Raw genomic sequence first — 19934 nt, forward strand, 5'->3', positions numbered from 1 at the left:
ACATGTGGCCTGTAATTGTAGAAGTGTTATGATGATCTCTCCATTGGCAAAAGATTCCGGAATAGTCGGATCTCCGGGAGGGGACTGCCAAGGGTGAGGTTACCATGAGAAAAAGATCGAATAATCAACGAAAGGATAACGTTCTACGAGTCTATATCAGCAATGATCAACGACATGAGGATGCAGAAGGCAATGGAAACCACTGAAATAAAGACACGTAACGTGTATTCACAGGACATGTGGCCTGTAATTGTAGAAGTGTTATGATGATCTCTCCATTGGCAAAAGATTCCGGAATAGTCGGATCTCCGGGAGGGGACTGCCAAGGGTGAGGTTACCATGAGAAAAAGATCGAATAATCAACGAAAGGATAACGTTCTACGAGTCGGGGCGTGGAATGTCAGAAGCTTGAACGTGGTAGGGAAACTAGAAAATCTGAAAAGGGAAATGCAAAGGCTCAATCTAGATATAGTAGGGGTCAGTGAAGTGAAGTGGAAGGAAGACAAGGATTTCTGGTCAGATGAGTATCGGGTAATATCAACAGCAGCACAAAATGGTATAACAGGTGTAGGATTCGTTAAGAATAGGAAGGTAGGGCAGAGGGTGTGTTACTGTGAACAGTTCAGTCACCGGGTTGTTCTAATCAGAATCGACAGCAGACCAACACCGACAACGGTAGTTCAGGTATACATGCCGACGTCGCAAGCTAAAGATGAACAGATAGAGAAAGTGTATGAGGATATTGAAACAGTAATGCAGTATGTAAAGGGGGACGAAAATCTAATAGTCATGGGCGACCGAAATGCAGTTGTAGGGAAAGGAGTAGAAGAAAAGGTTACAGGAGAATATGGGTTTGGGACAAGGAATGAAAGAGGAGAAAGACTAATTGAGTTCTGTAACAAATTTCAGCTAGTAATAGCGAATACCCTGTTCAAGAATCATAAGAGGAGGAGGTATACTTGGAAAAGGCCGGGAGATACGGGAAGATTTCAATTAGATTACATCATGGTCAGACAGAGATTCCGAAATCAGATACTGGATTGTAAGGCGTACCCAGGAGCACATATAGACTCAGATCACAATACAGTAGTGATGAAGAGTAGGCTGAAATTCAAGACATTAGTCAGGAAGAATCAATACGCAAAGAAGTGGGATACGGAAGTACTAATTAATGACGAGATGCGTTTGAAGTTCTCTAAGGCTATAGATACAGCAATAAGGAATAGCGCAGTTGGCAGTACAGTTGAAGAGGAATGGACATCTCCAAAAAGGGCCATCACAGAAGTTGGGAAGGAAAACATAGGTACAAAGAAGGTAGCTGCAAAGAAACCATGGGTAACAGAAGAAATACTTCAGTTGATTGATGAAAGGAGGAAGTACAAACATGTTCCGGAAAAATCAGGAATACAGAAATACAAGCCGCTGAGGAATGAAATAAATAGGAAGTGCAGGGAAGCTCAGACGAAATGGCTGCAGGAAAAATGTAAAGACAACGAAAAAGATATGACTGTCGGAAGGACAGACTCAGCATACAGGAAAGTCAAAACATCCTTTGGTGACATTAAAGCAAAGGTGGTAACATTAAGAGTGCAACGGGAATTCCACTGTTAAATGCAGAGGAGAGAGCAGATAGGTGGAAAGAATACATTGAAAGCCTGTATGTCGGTGAAGATTTGTCTGATGTGATAGAAGAAGAAACAGGAGTCGATTTAGAAGAGATAGGGGATCCAGTATTAGAATCGGAATTTAAAAGAGCTTTGGAGGACTTACGGTCAAATAAGGCAGAAGGGATAGATAGCATTCCATCTGAATTTTTAAAATCATTGGGGCAAGTGGCAACAAAACGACTATTCACGTTGGTGTGTAGAATATATGAGTCTGGTGACATACCATCATACTTTCGGAAAAGCATCATCCACAGAATTCCGAAGACGGCGAGTGCTGACAAGTGCGAGAATTATCGCACAATCAGCTTAACAGCTCATGCATCGAAGCTGCTTACAACAATAATATACAGAAGAATGGAAAAGAAAATTGAGAATGCGCTAGGTGACGATCAGTTTGGCTTTAGGAAAAGTAAAGGGACGAGAGAGGCAATTCTGACGTTACGGCTAATAATGGAAGCAAGGCTAAAGAAAAATCAAGACACTTTCATAGGATTTGTCGACCTGGAAAAAGCGTTCGACAATATAAAGTGGTGCAAGCTGTTCGAGATTCTGAAAAAAGTAGGGGTAAGCTATAGGGAGAGACGGGTCATATACAATATGTACAACAACCAAGAGGGAATAATAAGAGTGGACGATCAAGAACGAAGTGCTCTTATTAAGAAGGGTGTAAAACAAGGCTGTAGCCTTTCGCCCCTACTCTTCAATCTGTACATCGAGGAAGCAATGATGGAAATAAAATAAAGGTTCAGGAGTGGAATTAAAATACAAGGTGAAAGGATATCAATGATACGATTCGCTGATGACATTGCTATCCTGAGTGAAAGTGAAGAAGAATTAAATGACCTGCTGAACGGAATGAACTGTCTAATGAGTACACAGTATGGTTTGAGAGTAAATCGGAGAAAGCCGAAAGTAATTAGAAGTAGCAGAAATGAGAACAGCGAGGAACTTAACATCAGGATTGATGGTCACGAAGTCAATGCAGTTAAGGAATTCTGCTACCTAGGCAGTAAAATAACAATGACGGACGGAGCAAGGAGGACATCAAAAGCAGACTCGCTATGGCAAAAAAGGCATTTCTGGCCAAGAGAAGTCTACTAATATCAAATACCGGCCTTAATTTGAGGAAGAAATTTCTGAGGATGTACGTCTGGAGTACAGCATTGTATGGTAGTGAAACATGGACTGTGGGAAAACCGGAACAGAAGAGAATCGAAGCATTTGAGATGTGGTGCTATAGACGAATGTTGAAAATTAGGTGAACTGATAAGGTAAGGAATGAGGAGGTTCTATGCAGAATCGGAGAGGAAAGGAATGTGTGGAAAACACTGATAAGGAGAAGGGACAGGATGATAGGACATCTGCTAAGACATGAGGGAATGACTTCCATGGTACTAGAGGGAGCTGTAGAGGGCAAAAACTGTAGAGGAAGACAGAGATTGGAATACGTCAGGCAAACAATTGAGGACGTAGGTTGCAAGTGCTACTCTGAGATGAAGAGGTTAGCACAGGAAAGGAATTCGTGGCGGGCCGCATCAAACCAGTCAGTAGACTGATGACCAAAAAAAAAAAAAGAAGAATATGCACGGTCCCAGAATGACAAAATGAAACCATTCAAATCCTGTGGTAAAGGCTTCACTGGGGGCAAGGAATAAGGTGGCCAGACGTTCTGAGACAGTGATAACGTCAACCGTAATCTGGAGCATCAGTAGCGCTGTTATAAATAGCAACCTATGGTGGATCTGTTGAAGAAACAGAACAAAATCCCTAAGCAGAAAAGCCAACCAAAACAAGTCGATTAGAAATACGCAACACAACCTATCAAGGAGGAAGAGCGGGAAGCACCGATACTTCCAAAACAGGAAAAGAGTCCTTTCGGAAGAGTGAAGGTGTGTTGGTTACAGTTAGCTGACGACACCTCCACACCTCTCCTTTTCCTGTCCCTATTGTGGCAGCACATTGCTAAGATTACATTGTGAATAGCACGTGACTTTGGTTTTTGAACAATACTGTAGCATGATAGATGACATGGTCACTTTGACAGTGTGGTAACGACAGCCCTATATCACGGGCCCTGAGTGTTAGTCATAATATGATCATGTTCGTACACCTTGTGACGATGGCAATCATAGTTATATATTTTATTTGCTTCTTTTTTGTGAACTTCAAGGACACAGATCAATCTGATGACGATTATTGCGATCTGATCCAGTCGCTGAAACAAATAATTGCTACCATAGACTGTTGGGGTTGTTATATCGTATTTTAGCAGTTGAGTGAGGCTGTTTGAACTTGATAACTCTTTTCTGTAGCGCTTTCCTTTCCCAAGTGCAGTATTTTACGTGTACAGAAGTGTTTTATACTATTGTGGCAATCAGATGAAGTCCACTTTAGTGCGAGTGACGTTAATGATTGAACGTTATCGAAGGCGACTAACATGCAACCTTTTACGCGTTATGTGAACTGTGATGTTAGCGAAAGTTACAGTGCTGCTGCGAGGATGGAACTCTTTCTCTCATTTTAATTTCTAGCTTATTGCAGTGAGTATAAGGGACTTGTTTGTCAATGTGACTGATTTGTTTCCCGAATAGTAACAGTTTTACAGAAGAAGCGTGGTGGATCACTTGGTGAACACAGTTCTTTCAGGCTTGCTTACATTACAGGGCAGCTACGACGTAGCAGTTGCAATTTTCAGTCAAGACACATTAAACGGTAGTTAACTGCATTTTTCAGGCTTTAATTCTATACGCATGTTTGCACCCTCGCTGACAGGTTGCCCACCAGAGTTCCATCTCAGTATCCTAGGGTAGACGCAAAACGCTGTCGTACATAGAGTTGTCTGTTCTCGTATAATGTGTGTTCTTGTGATTTGGTTGTGTACAATGGTGGTTGTTTACAAATCAGGCATTCTCATCGCTTTAACACACTCGCAGCACTTTCTTGTTGATGATTATAATGATAGGGCTTTTTCCGGTCTCCACAGCTTGATCACTAGCACACCTACCGACAAATCAGAGGGCAAATATGTCCAACATGATGGAACATTAATATTCCCTAAAACAAATACACATGCCCCAAAACGACCTCCCTTATTACAAACACACGCACGCACATATAAACACACGCACGCACATATAAACACACGCACGCACATATAAACACACACACACACACACACACACACACACACACACACACACACACACCATCATTAAGGCTTGCTTAGGTTTTAAACATTCATATGTGTATAAGAGAGAAATGGCAGACTACAGACTACGTAGTGAGACGCTATGTGTCAGATGACAATGACATATTCTTGTTCAGTTCCGCCATACCTCACCCCACCTGTGTGGCCGAAACGGAATATGCTAAACGCGGATATTTGATTTCAGCTGGCCGAACAGTTTTAGTACTACACTGGCAGTTCACCAAAATAATTTTGCCTATAATACGAATTTTATTTTTTCTGCTTTATCTTTTCAACAGTTAGGGAGAGGAGTGGGGGTAACAGGGTTGATGAATCTATCCCTCATATTACCGAGAAATTTCATTGCCTTAAAATAGATTATACCCATTCGGAATGAATATTTTAGTTTTTCATTACTCATCGTTAAATAATTGATATCGGTATATTTATATTTTGAGCTAATAGCTCCTGGAACTAAAGTCTATTGCATTCGTGACACGATTTGCGAATATACACAGAAATCAAAATTAAGAGTGTAGGGTTAGCATTGAAACACATATCCCAAAGAAGGTGAGCCCACAATTTCACAGCAATGGAAACTGCCACAGTTCAGTTATGATATTTTGAAAGGCCGCAGATTTCCAAGTGTAATCTTACACGTAATACATGAACTATGAGCATTCCACGTGGCACCTTGAATAAAATCTTATACCAAATTACAATAGAGCTTTATCTAATTTATAAATTTCTTTTGCTATTTTTGATTACAGACATACATATCGGTAGAAGACGAGTACATTAGTAAAAGGTACCGTACCTAGCACCTATCACCACTCAGCGTCAGAAACGATACACTGTAATGAGTATTACCGGTTCGGAACTATCCATTTCTCGGCATACATTAAACTATAATGATTCGTAGTCATTTCACGCGTATCTCGGAAAGATAAAATCATTTGTCGGCGTAGAAACGCGTATTTCAGGTACATTATGATTAACGGGATCGATTTCCATGAAAGAAGAGAAGGACAAATAAAAGATATATCTCTCCCGAACACATCCAGTCCCATTACGGAACCGTTCTGCCTCTCTCACACGTCCCATTTATTTGCTGATAAGCGAGCGAACGGTCCAATATTTTGATAGCGTGTCGCTTATTGTCTTCCCGTTGCTTATTACAAGCGTTATTATCGTCACCGAGCTATTCCAATTTCCCACCTCTTTTATTTTTAACGCGTGGAGCGCGTGCTTTTTATCCGTTATCACGTGCTGCCCATCACACGTTACAGACACATCAGTGCCAGGGATGTGTCCAATCGCGCAGTGACGTGGGCCTTGATTACATTCGAAGCAGCTGGTTGGTAGCCTACGAAGAGGACACGTGTGCGCACGTGAATGAGAAAGTGCCATTCGTATCATAAATCAGGAGAGCAGAGGGGAAAAAGAGTAGAAAAACGTAAAATAACATTGACTCTAATGCGAAACGCCCATTTCAACGCCATACTTTCCTTACCTTCATTTCTGTAGTTTCGGTTTCGCCAACTTCTCACGACACTATTTACTAAATCAATATTACATGTCTCAAACCTCATTCCATATGACACCATCTCAGCTGTTTACTTGATTTTATAGTCGCTTTTTGTTTATTAAAGATGTTTTGCAGACCTTCGTATTCAAGACAATTCAAGATTTGTCCCAGAAAATGGAACACAGATTTCCTCTTTAACTCACAAAGTTAAGCAGCAGACTGCAGAAGCTATCACTGAATTAACGATCATAGGGACAAGTCACCAGGATGAGCACACGAGGCCATGGAGTGGGAGGGTTAGCCCAGCAGCAACAACATCATTTATTTGTACAAGTTTAACCAGTGAGTGCATGGACTCAATAAAGCAAATTTTTGCTGTATGAAATAATCGAATGAAACGTTGATTACACAGTAAACAATTCTTAGTTAAGAAAAATTAGTCACAACACTCAGAAAGGCAGGTGTTCGTAAGAATTTCAGTAAATTTTAGATTTAAGAAAACAAGCAACTAACGCTTACTAAACTGTCTTTCTATAACAATTTATCTTTTCAAAGCTATTTAAACGAAATTAGCAATTTTAGAAAAGTCCGCACCTGGTGCTTGCTAAACTACCTGTCAATAGCAGCTTACCTATTCAGTACAGTTTAAATAATATTTGCAATTTTAGAAAAATTCCCGCCTGGCATTTACCAAACATCGTTAACAACTTTCCAGTTAACAGTTGTAATTAAGAAACATGTGCCACAGCGCTTGCTAAGTCTTTAACTGACAGACAGCAATTTAGGTTACAAAATTTTTTAAATTAATACTCGCCACGCTACTCAACAAATGAGAAATTAAGTATTAGCATGCCAGTGCGAAGTAAACTCTGAGCTTAAATGTTAAGAGCCATCAGAATAGAGCCAGATGTGTTGAGGAATGTAATAAACATACAATAAAGTTATTATTGCTTAACAGCTCCGGCCTCGAACCTTCAGCAGACCGACATAAGACGGCTTAGCCTTGTCTAACACCTGTACGTCGATCGGTCACTAAGAGGGCGGATGCCCTAAGCACTCGTCCGTTAACTGGGGAGATGTCACCGGCTGCGGATGGACTGAACTACGACTAAAATTCTAAATCAAAAATTTGTTAAACACAAGAATGAACAATTACAAGTGGGGAACAAACATGTTCCACTGAAGCGCAATGAGAGTGATGTTCGTACACAGGTCCGCACAAACGATGTCTATAAACATCAGCCGGCCGTGGTGGCCGAGCGATTGTAGGCGCTACAGTCTGCAACCGCGCGACTGCTACGGTAGCAGGTTCGAATCCTGCCTCGGGCATGGATGTATGTCCTTAGGTTAGTTACGTTTAAGTAGTTCTAAGTTCTAGGGGACTGATGACCTCAGATGTTAAGTCCCATATAAACATCAGTAGTGGCTTTGAATTTAAGCTACAAGAAACTGGGAACTCAACCACAAGTCAGTCAGTTAATATTGATCTCAGAACATCTGTCACAGTCAACAAACTGAAAGTAGAATTTTGGGCTTATGAGAGCACTGTGATTTGTCCGACAGTCATGACTATATACCATTTTTTGAACATCACACATTTTATTGCTTCGGGGCACTTCGTCTTACGGGACGACTTATCACGCCTGAACGAATGGTAGAACTATTGACCATAAGTTCCACTAGACCCCGGTTCCCGTGAGATCACCAAAGTTAAGCGCTGTCGGGCGTGGTCGGCACTTGGATGGGTGACCATCCAGACCGCCATGCGCTGTTGCCATTTTTCGAGGCGCACTCGTCCTCGTGATGCCAATTCAGGAGCTACTCCACTGAATAGTAGCGGATTCGGTCAAAAATACCATCATAACGACCGGGAGAGCGGTGTGCTGACCCCACGCCCCTCCTATCCGCATCCTCCACTGAGGATGACACGGCGGTCGGATGGTTCCGGTAGGCCACTCGTGGCCTGAAGACGGAATGCTTTTTTTATTTTAAACGTCCGCTAGAATTCCAAAGCAGCGCAGGACTCTGTCCTTTACATGTGAACAAGCAATTATATGATGAAATGTGTCATCAGATTCTGAAACTGGAATTGGCCACATGGGATTCTTAGAAGTCCAGGATGTAAATCGGCATCTTAAGGTTGTTGCCGCTCCCAACGGTGATATCAACGTCAAAGACCACATACGCAGCATCCCCACGGACCACGGCGCGGTCCCTCTCCTCGCCTCCGCACACGCCACTAGCCGCATCCATTACAAGTTCCTAACTAGCTCCCTTTTCACCGTGTGGCGTCCGGCGCCCCTCTATATCCCTCGGCCTCACTCGTTGCCTACGAACCACTCGTGACCTCTCTCGGACTTTCCTTATACCACAAACCTGCCAGTACTGCATGCCAGGATTGCGAACCAGCCCGCTAGCGATATATCGAAAGGAGCGCCATGGCTCAATCACTATGATTCACTGAAATGTTTTGTAATTTTTTTTGTCTTAAGGGATGCTAACTCACAGCGTCCAAGACTCTTAGCATGCATCTGGTAAATTTGTGCTGTAAAATTAGAAGACTGTTGTATGAGGTAGTTTACTACCCTTTATTTCCAATAGGCTGTGCACAGAGACCCCCGCAGCATAAGCGTTGCTGTAACCCACATGGGTTGCTACGTACTTACATACAAGCTCACGCACAGATCAGAAGTACAGCGGAATTTTACACTCATCCGTTTCCTGGTACAGGAGTGGCTGCATACAGGAGCGAAATGGCGCTGGGGGCAAGCTGAGATTTTTCAGGTCTCTGCTGTTGGATACACCAGAGAAAGACATCGATGTTGGCTAAGGAGTTACATATGGCGGTGATAGGAAAATGAGGCTCTGGGTTGGTTTAATGGTCACATTGTTATTGTTTATTGACGTGTTGGCAATTAACACGCAGAGGAGCACGTACATAGATGAGTCTTACTAGATTCACCAATCAGTTACCAAAATAAGTGGTCACCCCGGCCCGTAACTAACTTTCTAAATAACTTTAAGTCATACACTGGTCATAATGACACTGTCGTACAGAGAAAGGAACATGTATGGAAATGCGCGGTGGAAACCAATAACCCTAACCCAGGGCCAGCTTTGAAAGTCCTTCTTAGCACGTAAGATTAGTAGAGCTAAATGCTCGCTCAGTCTGTTGTGGTCTCGCTCATCCGAGTCTGCTGTCGCTCGAACTCTCGAACTCGACATTTACCTCGCTTGGCGTAGGAGCGACTCTATATACGGCATTCTGTGCTGCTTTGTAACGATGGGACGTGACTCAGTGGTTTTCTACCTCCGATCCGCAGTCAGTGGGAGTGAAATCAGGGGTTTCTCAATGCGTTGAACCTCTTCACGGACTACCAAAAGCGGCTCACCCTGGTTTACAGCCAGTTTTCATACTTTGTAATGCCACCTCACACACTCTCCGTTTCGTATTCTCTTGCAACTCCAGTCCATGCTTGTCCTCTGTCCCTAACAAACAACTCATCGACGGCACGTTGAACATCAATTACCTATTAACTAGATTCGTGTGGATTATTTCATTTTCATTTTATATGGTCTACAAAGTAAGTAAAAATACATTTAATGAAAAACAGATACATTTCCTGCTCGCAGCTCGTGGTCGTGCGGTAGTGTTCTCGCTTCCCACGCCCGGGTTCCCTGGTTCGACTCCCGGCGGGTCAGGGATTTTCTCTGTCTCGTGATGGCTGGGTGTTGTGTGCTGTCATTAGGTTAGTTAGGTTTAAGTAGTTCTAAGTTCTAGGGGACTGATGACCTCAGATGTTGAATCCCATAGTCCTCAGAACCATTTGAACCATTTGCCATATTTTTCCTCGTACAGGGAAGTGTAAGTCCTAACAATGAATTTGTCGTTCAGTATTTTTTACCACTTTTATACGCATTATCAGTTATCTGTTTTAGGGTCATTGTAACCAAAGTAATGAAAATCGTCCACGTCTGCTTAGTTCTTGTGTCTATCCTTTACAAAAATGACACCGAAACCCATGCTCAAAAAGCTCTTTAATATACCACTGTACTATTTGATGATTCTCGTGCACAATTTCTCTTTGGATTCATAGGTTTGGGTGCAAAAGATATTAACCTGAGGCCACTTAAGATATACAGATCACAACAGACTTGTAGTTTGCCGTTTCCTGCAGTCTAACTCCTGGTATCATTTCACAAACGCTAAACTAAGTAATTTCTCAACCATCTACGTGATAATATCTTGTTTCAGTATCTTGCGGTCACCAAGTATCCTAAATCTTTAAATACCGCTACTACAGTAGAAGATGGCCCGATTTTGTTAAGTCGGCGGATGAAAGAAGATTGAAGGTTAAACATGAAATTCAAAAGTGCTGTAATTTGTGTATTGATCCACTTATAAATTTTACGTGTGTGTGATTCTGAAAATAAAATATTCCAAAACTCTACTACTCATTCAATGCTTGCAATGTGATTCATATTTCCCTCTTCAAGTTAGCCTGGAAAAGGCCACGGTTGGCTGAAAAGCTCTCACTAAATGAGTTTTCCAGTCGTGTTTTGCTGGTATCGGTTTTGTCGTAACAGCATCAAATACGGGTACTTTTAAAGGTGTGTGCATTTTGAGAAAGAACGTTTGTATTTTCCACTCAGGCCATCAAACATATGCAATCATCCTCAGTAGCGTTTTGAAGAAATGAGCTGTTGAAACATAGATCCCACTGTAGTACTCTAAGAAATATTTTAAAACTCTTTGTTTGGAAACGAAATTAAAAATTTTAAACTGTAATTCAAGATATGAACGCCAACGGACACTTAGATCAAGCCGACGAGCCCCGATTCCTTGATTTTGTTCTATAAACTTTGAGGTAACAGAAACCTGTATAATCATCTCCGATTTCTTTCGTCTAAGCATCGTCTTGTATAGTGTCTCTGTGCTCAGAGAACTACTCGTCTAAGTACTGCTTGAAGATGATTATGTTCTCTGGTCATTTTGTATTAACATCCGTAGAAGACAGTGCAATTTTTGATCTTTGTAACGCCCTTATCAGTGTTTATGTGACGCCTAAGCACCTTATTTGCGTCTCAGTATTCATAAATATCAGGTTATAGTTCGTGATACCTCTTGTGTGGCCTTACGAGAAGTGGGAAACCATTTATGGTAACTCTCTCCCCTCACCTTGATCATCTTTGATCCTAATTTGTCTTCTGAATCAAACACGGAGATGGTCAAAGCACTGAATCATAAGAAATAACCATCAGACGAAATTATTTTTAAAAATTCAGTTAAAGTCGAACAAATTCCAGAAACTGTCAATGATAGAAATGAATAGTTTAATTTTTGGTAAAATAATACAACGTTTCTACCAGATTTGACGTGAGTGACGAGCTACGTGTTGGAAATCCTTCACAGCAGCATGAAAAGAAATATATTAACATACCGCACGTAGTTACTAAACGGTAAGCTGACAAAGGAGTAAACTAATTAATTTATAAAAAAGAAGAAATAAGGGCAGTTGTCACCTCAAGTTATATCTGGGTAATACCATTAGTTTCCAAGACATAAAAAGAGACATTATAAAAGAAGAAAAATTTATAAGAGCAAATTTTCTTTTCTTTTTAATTTTGCCTCAGTATCATTGTTCGTAGGAGCTTTATAGGTAGTGGACTTAAATTAGTAATTAATTTTAAACAAAAGTTTCTGATCAATACTTTTAGTACAAAAAGTAAATAAGATTTGTATTTAGTTTTTCATTCCTTTTGTTTTTCATATGTGTGGTTCGAGGAGCACTCCTTCCCTTTTTCCCCTCGAGCCCAAAATACACTGATTTCAAGTGCTATGGAACCAAACTGGGGATAATACAAAACAAACTGAACCTAAGAAAATAAGAGGCGCCCTATTGATCCATCAAGGCATGCAATTTAACGTTACAGTTATAGGCAATTACATTAGGTAATACTGCTTGAACGTAATGAAAAGCTTACTTTTTTATTCAGAAACATATACTACTAGAACATATACTATTGAGAAAGTTGACCCGATTTTGATTAGTCAGTGAACGAAAGAAGTTCCAAAGTTAAAAATGAAATTTTAAAACGCTGTAATTCATGTGTTGATCCACTTATAAATTTTACGTGTAAGTGTTTCTTAATGTAAAATATACGAAAAATGCACTAATCATATAATGCTTGCATTCGCTGTTGTGACAGGCTTATCAGCATCTACAAGTTTTGTTTCAATATATTTCAATGGAGTGGATAGTGAGTTTCGCAATTTAACCAGCTTCACAACTCCGAGTTTATGGGAGATAGAGCACGCATATTTTGGATCCACAAGTGCGACGCTAAATTTATGTCTCATAAGGGAGCAACATAAACTTTTCACACTTTTTATTTTCCAATAAAGTTTCCTCCGCCGACCGTACTCTTGTTTCGGCAAGTTTCCACTTTTCCACCCCTTGGGAGCAATAGCTTCCGTCAAGTTCCATAAAACACTCTGTTAGAGAGGCACTCGTCTTATGGACTGTTGCCACCAACCGTAACCTTCTTGTTGGGAGTGGGAAGACAGATCAGGAGAACAGTGCATTACAGGAAACAATGATTGAAATCCGAAATATTCCCATCCGCTGTTGAGACTGGTCTTCTGTTGTCTCCGTGAAACAACACACTCTTATTTGCTATTACATGATTTTCCGCCGTTGCACGGTTGTTTATTTAGCCAGATGATTTCGCTGTATTGTATTCGTTAATCGCGACGCTACGATGGTATAAATGTCACCAGGAGTTTCACGGATTACCCTAGAGACTCCGAAAGCTATGCATTCGACTATAGTAATAGTAATTTTCTGTTATTGTTACATGTTCCTCTTCGCACCTCATACCACTCATTACGTGAGAAATGTCATGACATCCTTTTTCCTGCAAATTGTCAGTTTCTCGATTGATTTGTTGCTGTATTCCTCCTTTATCTAAATTTTCATCTCTACGAACCTTTACTCTCACGATCTTCTACAACATTTAAATCTACCAGTTACAGGTTCACTGCTATTCAAAGCCGTAGTAGAAGTTCCACTAACCAGTTTCTTCTTCTGGTAAGGAACTTCATACAATCCTGTTTCCTCATCAGTTCGTTCCAGTACTGCGTTTCGTACTTTACCCATCCATTTAATTTGTAACATTGTGTAGAGCTGGATTTTGGGTGAGGGGCGGATAGACGAGGGCTTAATTAATGAAGTATTTATAAGCACAGAAGTATTTTCAAATAAACATAGTGACATCAAAGAATGTTAGGCAAGTAACAAGTCAACAATACTCTGCCTAGATCCTATTCTTATGGAAAAATAAGCATGATACAATAAATCACTATGGAGAAAGGCTTCCTAACTAATGATTATACACGAGTATCTACGAGATGAGTCACGTAAGAGGCATCAACCCTTTTACTTCTTGGTGGATTTCCAGGCTTCGAAGCGAGGCTTTCTGCAATTTATAATACACTGAGAGGCATTTGCACTTGTATGTGATAATGTGTCGTAACTGTTGTGGCGATTGAGATATTGAAGCACATATGATTTTTAAATATAATGACATACATTCTTAAAGTCATCCGAAAGCGCCTGAAGAGACGAGGACAATGATATAATGCTTGTTAATATTGAGGCTGAAACTACTGGGAAAGCTATCCGAAAAGTGTACAAATATTGGAAAGCAATGTGGCCGGCTCGTCGACATATGCAGCAAGTCAGACCTACACTACTAAGATAAAATCTAATTTTCTATACGACGTAGATAAAGGGACAGCTATGACTTATGTACATGGAAGTACGACGTGTGATAGGTTCTCGTGCACCAGGTGGGGCTCAAGAAAACTATTTCAAATGTGTCTACAGTTTCTGCTTTTTGTGGAAACAGAGACAGTTTCGTCAGGCAATTTTCCACTTCAGTTCAAAATGGTTCAAATGGCTCTGAGCACTATGGGACTCAACTGCTGAGGTCATTAGTCCCCTAGAACTTAGAACTAGTTAAACCTAACTAACCTAAGGACATCACAAACATCCATGCCCGAGGCAGGATTCGAACCTGCGACCGTAGCGTCCACTTCAGTCCTCCCCGTTGCTGCTTACTTGTCAAAGCTAAAACAGAGAAGTTAGTCATTCATACTCCCGAGTAATAAAATGTCTTATTCAAGGGAAAAAGTAAACTATTCTATTAAATTCTTAGATTTAAAAAAATTGTTCTGTCATTGCCGACGCGTGAATTCTTGTTTAAGTAAACCATCTGCAGTCGAACAAATGTGTCCTGCTAGAAATTGTAATCGGACGGAATACAATTTAAATAAACTACAAAGTTTATTCAGAACAACTGACGACATGTCACCTACAAAGTAGACACTTCGCGTAGTGAAAAGTTGTTTTACACTTTACTGAAGTAAGTGCTCAAATTGTTTACCATCGACTGCAAGACATTTTTACAATCGGATACATGAACAGATGACACTGCATTGTATGAGATGCGATTACATGCTATGACAGTTCAGCGGCGCATATTTTCTGGCGTAGCTGACGATTAGTTATAGAATGTTTCTTTCACTGCATCCATAGAAAGAAATCAAGAGAAGTCAAGAGAACTGTACTGCCACTAAACAGCAGCATTCCATCCTATCCAGCGGTCAGTATCTGGGTTTCAACACGGGAAGACTTAGCTCGTCAGCCGTCTTGTAGGAACCACACACAGTGTCACTTATCCAGTGATGCATCTTCTACAAGAATAGGTGGAATGTTCGTAAGAAAAAGTGCATGCATATTTCGATTTGACATTTATGGATTAACTGGGGTCCCACAAAGGAATTTCCTGTGATGCCGCACCATGGGTGTACGCTACACGCTTCTCTCCTGTCGATGGCAGCAGCCCAGTAGTGCATGTAACCTAAATTTACATTACCGTGATTCGTAAACGTTGTTTCGTCCGTAAGGGGCACACTTTGGAAAAACGAAGGGTCGTCTCCGAATCGGTATAGAGAAAACCAAACAATTCTGTACCGCTGTCGAAATCACGTCCTGCAAGTGCCTGATGTAGCGACAAATGATAAGGGACGAAATTTATGTTGGTTCAAGATGCGAATGACACTACTCTCGCTGATCCCATATTCCTTGACAATCCGTCTCGTGCTACCCTTCACCGTATAAAACTGGCATCTCTCCTCATTGGTGTACATGTCTGTAGGGAAGGAATGCTGAAGTAGAAATGACCTGCATATAGACGATAGAGTTCGTACTAGTTCTATTGTGCAGACAAGTAAGTCGAAAGGCCTGATACAAAAAAAAAAAAAATGGCTCAAATGGCTCTGAGCACTATGGGACTTAACTTCTGTGGTCATCAGTCCCCTAGAGCTTAGAACTAGTTAAACCTAACTAACCTAAGGACATCACACACATCCATGCCCGAGGCAGGATTCGAACCTGTGACCGTAGCGGTCGCGCGGTTCCAGACTGTAGCGCCTAGAGTCGCACGGCCACTCCGTCCGGCTGGCCTGATACAAAGACGCAGTCTGGCATGTGCGTGTTTACAACGCTATAACTTGCCTTCCAATTTTATAATATTACTCGGATTTTTTGCATAGTGTTTCAGCCTCAAAACTATAAGCATTATACCACTGTACTCGTCTTTTCTAGCGCTTTCAGATGCCGTTAAGAAAAGAATATCATTCTGTTTAAAACACTTCTACTTGTTTCACATAGGCCAGCCTCAGTGGCCGTGCGGTTGTAGGCGCTACAGTCTGGACCCAAGCGACCGCTACGGTTGCATGTTCGAATCCTGCCTCGGGCATGGATGTGTGTGATGTCCTTAGGTTAGTTAGGTTTAAGTAGTTCTAAGTTCTAGGCCACTGATTACCCCAGAAGTTAAGTCGCATAGTGCTCAGAGCCATTTGAACCTTGTTTCACATACATATAATTCAAATAACTTCCCCCCCCCCCCCCCCGTGACATACTTGCGGGCACTAATCAAGTCAATAAACACAAACAATATATTCATACTTTCTGCCCATAGCGTGTTGCAATCGGGCAGTAATATAATTACAATTAATGCATAATGTCGTCACAGGGTCTAACGCTACTCCCTAAGACGTCCACCAGCAACATATACTGCTATGCCCAAAAGTTTAGCCGGGGATACCTGAACTACGAACAACAACAGGAACGTAAAATGCGAAACTTACAGCAATGTACCTTGGTAAACACTCCTTCAAACCTAATACAGATGTATGTTTTGTACAACAGCGGAACCTCCCATCAGCTTTGAGATAAGATACAATATGAAGGACTCTACTGTGCCCCAACGGCCATACCGTGTGATGTCAGACAAATAACGAACACTTCATATTCAAAACACTTATACCAGCTACAGGTTGTGTTCACTATGCACACCGCTCGACTGATGATATAATCTCACAAGCAACTCCGCCACCCACCGACAATGCGACCACTAAGCGACACTGCTAGTGCTCTGTGTATTCCAGCAATACGCAGAACACTCTTCTCCGTATCGGGTTGTGGTGGTCTTCTCTAGCCACCCGATAAAGACACGTTAGCCCTCCAGGTAGGCGACGTCAGTAACAGCTTGGCCACCCCCTACATTGACCTCTGACTGCACAGGATGCCTGTTTACTTGGCACACCTTATACACGTGGCTGGTCACCATCCGATTACCTACCAGCTCCCACTGTGGCTCATTGCGACAACTTAGTCCTGGCACTTCATATCCTACATGAGTCGGGCCAGTGTCCCACACTAGGTGCAGCGCCTCCCCATGACAGCTCATCTTCTAGATTCCGCGGCGTCTGGAACAGGTTGATGTGGTCGGCACTTCAGGCCCAGTGCGCTTCCACCAACTGTTGAATCCTACCATGGCGTCAAATATGTGGGGTCTAGGAAAACTGCCTTCGCGGATCGCTACATAACATTCAAACAAATCGTATTTATGAGTTTTTTTTACGACATTAACAACGACATTACTTAACTTCGATAATAACATAGAAGCATCGTAGGCAAAGGGCGACATGCAAATAAGAAATCTCTTCAGTATACGAGGTGCGGCTAGAAAAAAACCGGACTGATGCTGGAAAAAACATTTATTTACAATTATTTACAATTTCACGTTATCTCCCTCAATGTACTCTCCTCCTCGGTCTCTACACCGTTCCATACGAATTTTCCACTGTTCATAGCAATGCTACAGATCATTTTCGGTAAGTCCATACATTACTTCCGTCGCTTTTTCTTTTACTGCTTCAACAGTCTCAAATCTAGTTCCTATCAAAGCTGACTTGACTTTAGGGAAAAGAAAAAAGTCACAGGGGGCCAAATCAGGTGAGTAGGGTGGATGATCTAAGATGGGAATGTTGTGTTTTGCCAAAAACGTCTTCACTGACAACGCACTGTGAGCTGGGGCATTGTCTTGGTGAAGGATCCATGACTTTTTCTCCACAAATCGTTCCGTATTCTCCGTACTCGCTCACGTAGGGTAGCCAGGACGCTAATGTAGTAATGCTGATTCACTGTTTGTCCCTCTGGTACCCAATCAATGTGCACAATCCCTTTGATGTCAAAGAAACAATCATCATTGCCTTGAATTTCGAGCCGGCCGAAGTGGCCGTGCGGTTAAAGGCGCTGCAGTCTGGAACCGCAAGACCGCTACGGTCACAGGTTCGAATCCTGCCTCGGGCATGGATGTTTGTGATGTCCTTAGGTTAGTTAGGTTTAACTAGTTCTAAGTTCTAGGGGAGTAATGACCTCAGCAGTTGAGTCCCATAGTGCTCAGAGCCATTTGAACCATTTGAATTTCGATTTTGACATTCGTGCTTTTTTTTTGTCGTGGAGAACCAGGAGTTTTCCAATGCATCGATTGGCGTTTAGTTTCGGGATCGTAAGTAAAAAACCACGATTCGTCGCAAGTAATAACATTTTGTAAGAAGGTGGGATTTGATGTTAACACGCTGTTCTTTCTGTACACTCAACATTTTCCGACGCACAGACAAAACGTCAACTACTTAAAACAGACGCCACGGGCAGACTGAGTGCAGGAGGCAGATGAAACTCGAGCAGTAGGCGGAGTGAGAGTCACGTGACAGGCCACGCGACTTTCAGCCTTATTGCATTCGCTTTATTGTTTCACCAGTACTAGTCCGGTTTTTTTCTAGCCACACCTCGTATACAAATGCTAAATCGCTGCTGTTGAAGTGTCTAATCTTGATGCTAGTGTAGACGTGGGGCAGCGACCAGTCTGGAGCGGCGCTTATGTTCTCTTCATATAGAGTTCGCTGCTGTCGCGTTGTCGGCGTAGAGAGGGATCGGTCATCGTGCAATTGGCTGACGTCTTCTTCACATCCCTCTCTACTCCCTCGTTCCGGTGCTTGACTTTACGCCGTAACACAAACAACCTCAGCTGTCGCCCCACGGCCTGACCACAGGCGGCGCACAACAGGCTGCTGCTGCGGCGCTGGACTGCAGGATATGTTGACAGTACGAAGCGGAGCAGGTGACTGACCTTTAGCAACTCACGCCACGCCACGAGCATCTCGCGTCATAGCGGCACCTCTCAGTCAAAATACGCAGCCAACCACGCCTTGTCACCAAAACTAAAGGCGTCTGATGAGGATTGCCTCTGCCGGTTGAATGGGAAAGAAGGACAACATGGCGTGCATTTCGTTCAAGCCACGACAATTTAAGTCCTTCCAATTTATTCCTCTCTGTTTTCCGATTCCGAATATTTCATTTTGGTAAAATGAGGCGCTAAGACACATATCTCAGAAATTTTTTGCCTTGGTGCTGTGGACATCAGGTGACGACGGCACCACGCACTACTTTTCTGTTGTGCGGGTTGCATTGATCCCCTACGAAGAAGACGCCGAGGAACTTCGGGACGCTGGAACTCCGCTGCCAGACCAGAAGAGAGTGAAACAGCGTTCCGGCCAGACCAGCAGAGGGCTGTCAAAGCGCCAGTAGTGTTTGCTGGTACCACACACTACCACAGCCACGTGACAGGGAGCAAGACCGAATGTATCCTGGCGGCGAGGGTGGTTCTTAGGCCGTCGCGCAGGACCTGGATAGCCGGTTCATTCACAGCGAGCTTCCTGGGCCAGGCGGCGAATGCTGATGCACTTCCACAGTCAGAGGCTCGCTCAATGGACGTCACTACGCTGCAATCGCCGTCCGACCCAGCCTCCTCGCTCTGGATCTTGCAGCGGGACCTCTCTACAGAAGACACGGCGCCAACTACAAGACTTGATTATCGGATTCCTATACTTCTGTGACTGCCTGTAGTTCGGTCTCACTGGACTTCGAAAATTCTTCACAGAAACTTTGTCCCTATTCCGTACCGGACTTTGCTTTTACGTTGGAGGGGTAAGATTTTCTATTGGACCTTGTCCTTATCCTAACTTCGAAGAACCTTAGCCATGTACTTTACTTAGGTAGTGTTGTATCGGATATGTGTTAAAAGCTAATGATCAGAGCTTTTCTCCATCTTTTACTTCCAAGACGTGGTATAGTAATTA

General features: G+C 42.4%; 1 protein-coding gene across 1 annotated transcript in view; it reads right to left on the reverse strand.

The window, feature by feature from the left end:
• LOC124619952 (slit homolog 3 protein) overlaps nt 1–18955 on the reverse strand; it is a 190364-nt gene extending 171409 nt beyond the window's left edge. The window contains exon 1 of the mRNA XM_047146614.1: nt 18926–18955. Coding sequence (XP_047002570.1) covers nt 18926–18955 — 30 coding nt within the window. The remainder of the gene's footprint in view (nt 1–18925) is intronic.
• Between the last annotated feature and the right edge of the window lie 979 nt (nt 18956–19934).

Source organism: Schistocerca americana, chromosome 6 (assembly GCF_021461395.2).
Source record: "Schistocerca americana isolate TAMUIC-IGC-003095 chromosome 6, iqSchAmer2.1, whole genome shotgun sequence".
Classification (NCBI taxonomy): Eukaryota; Metazoa; Arthropoda; class Insecta; order Orthoptera; family Acrididae; genus Schistocerca; species Schistocerca americana.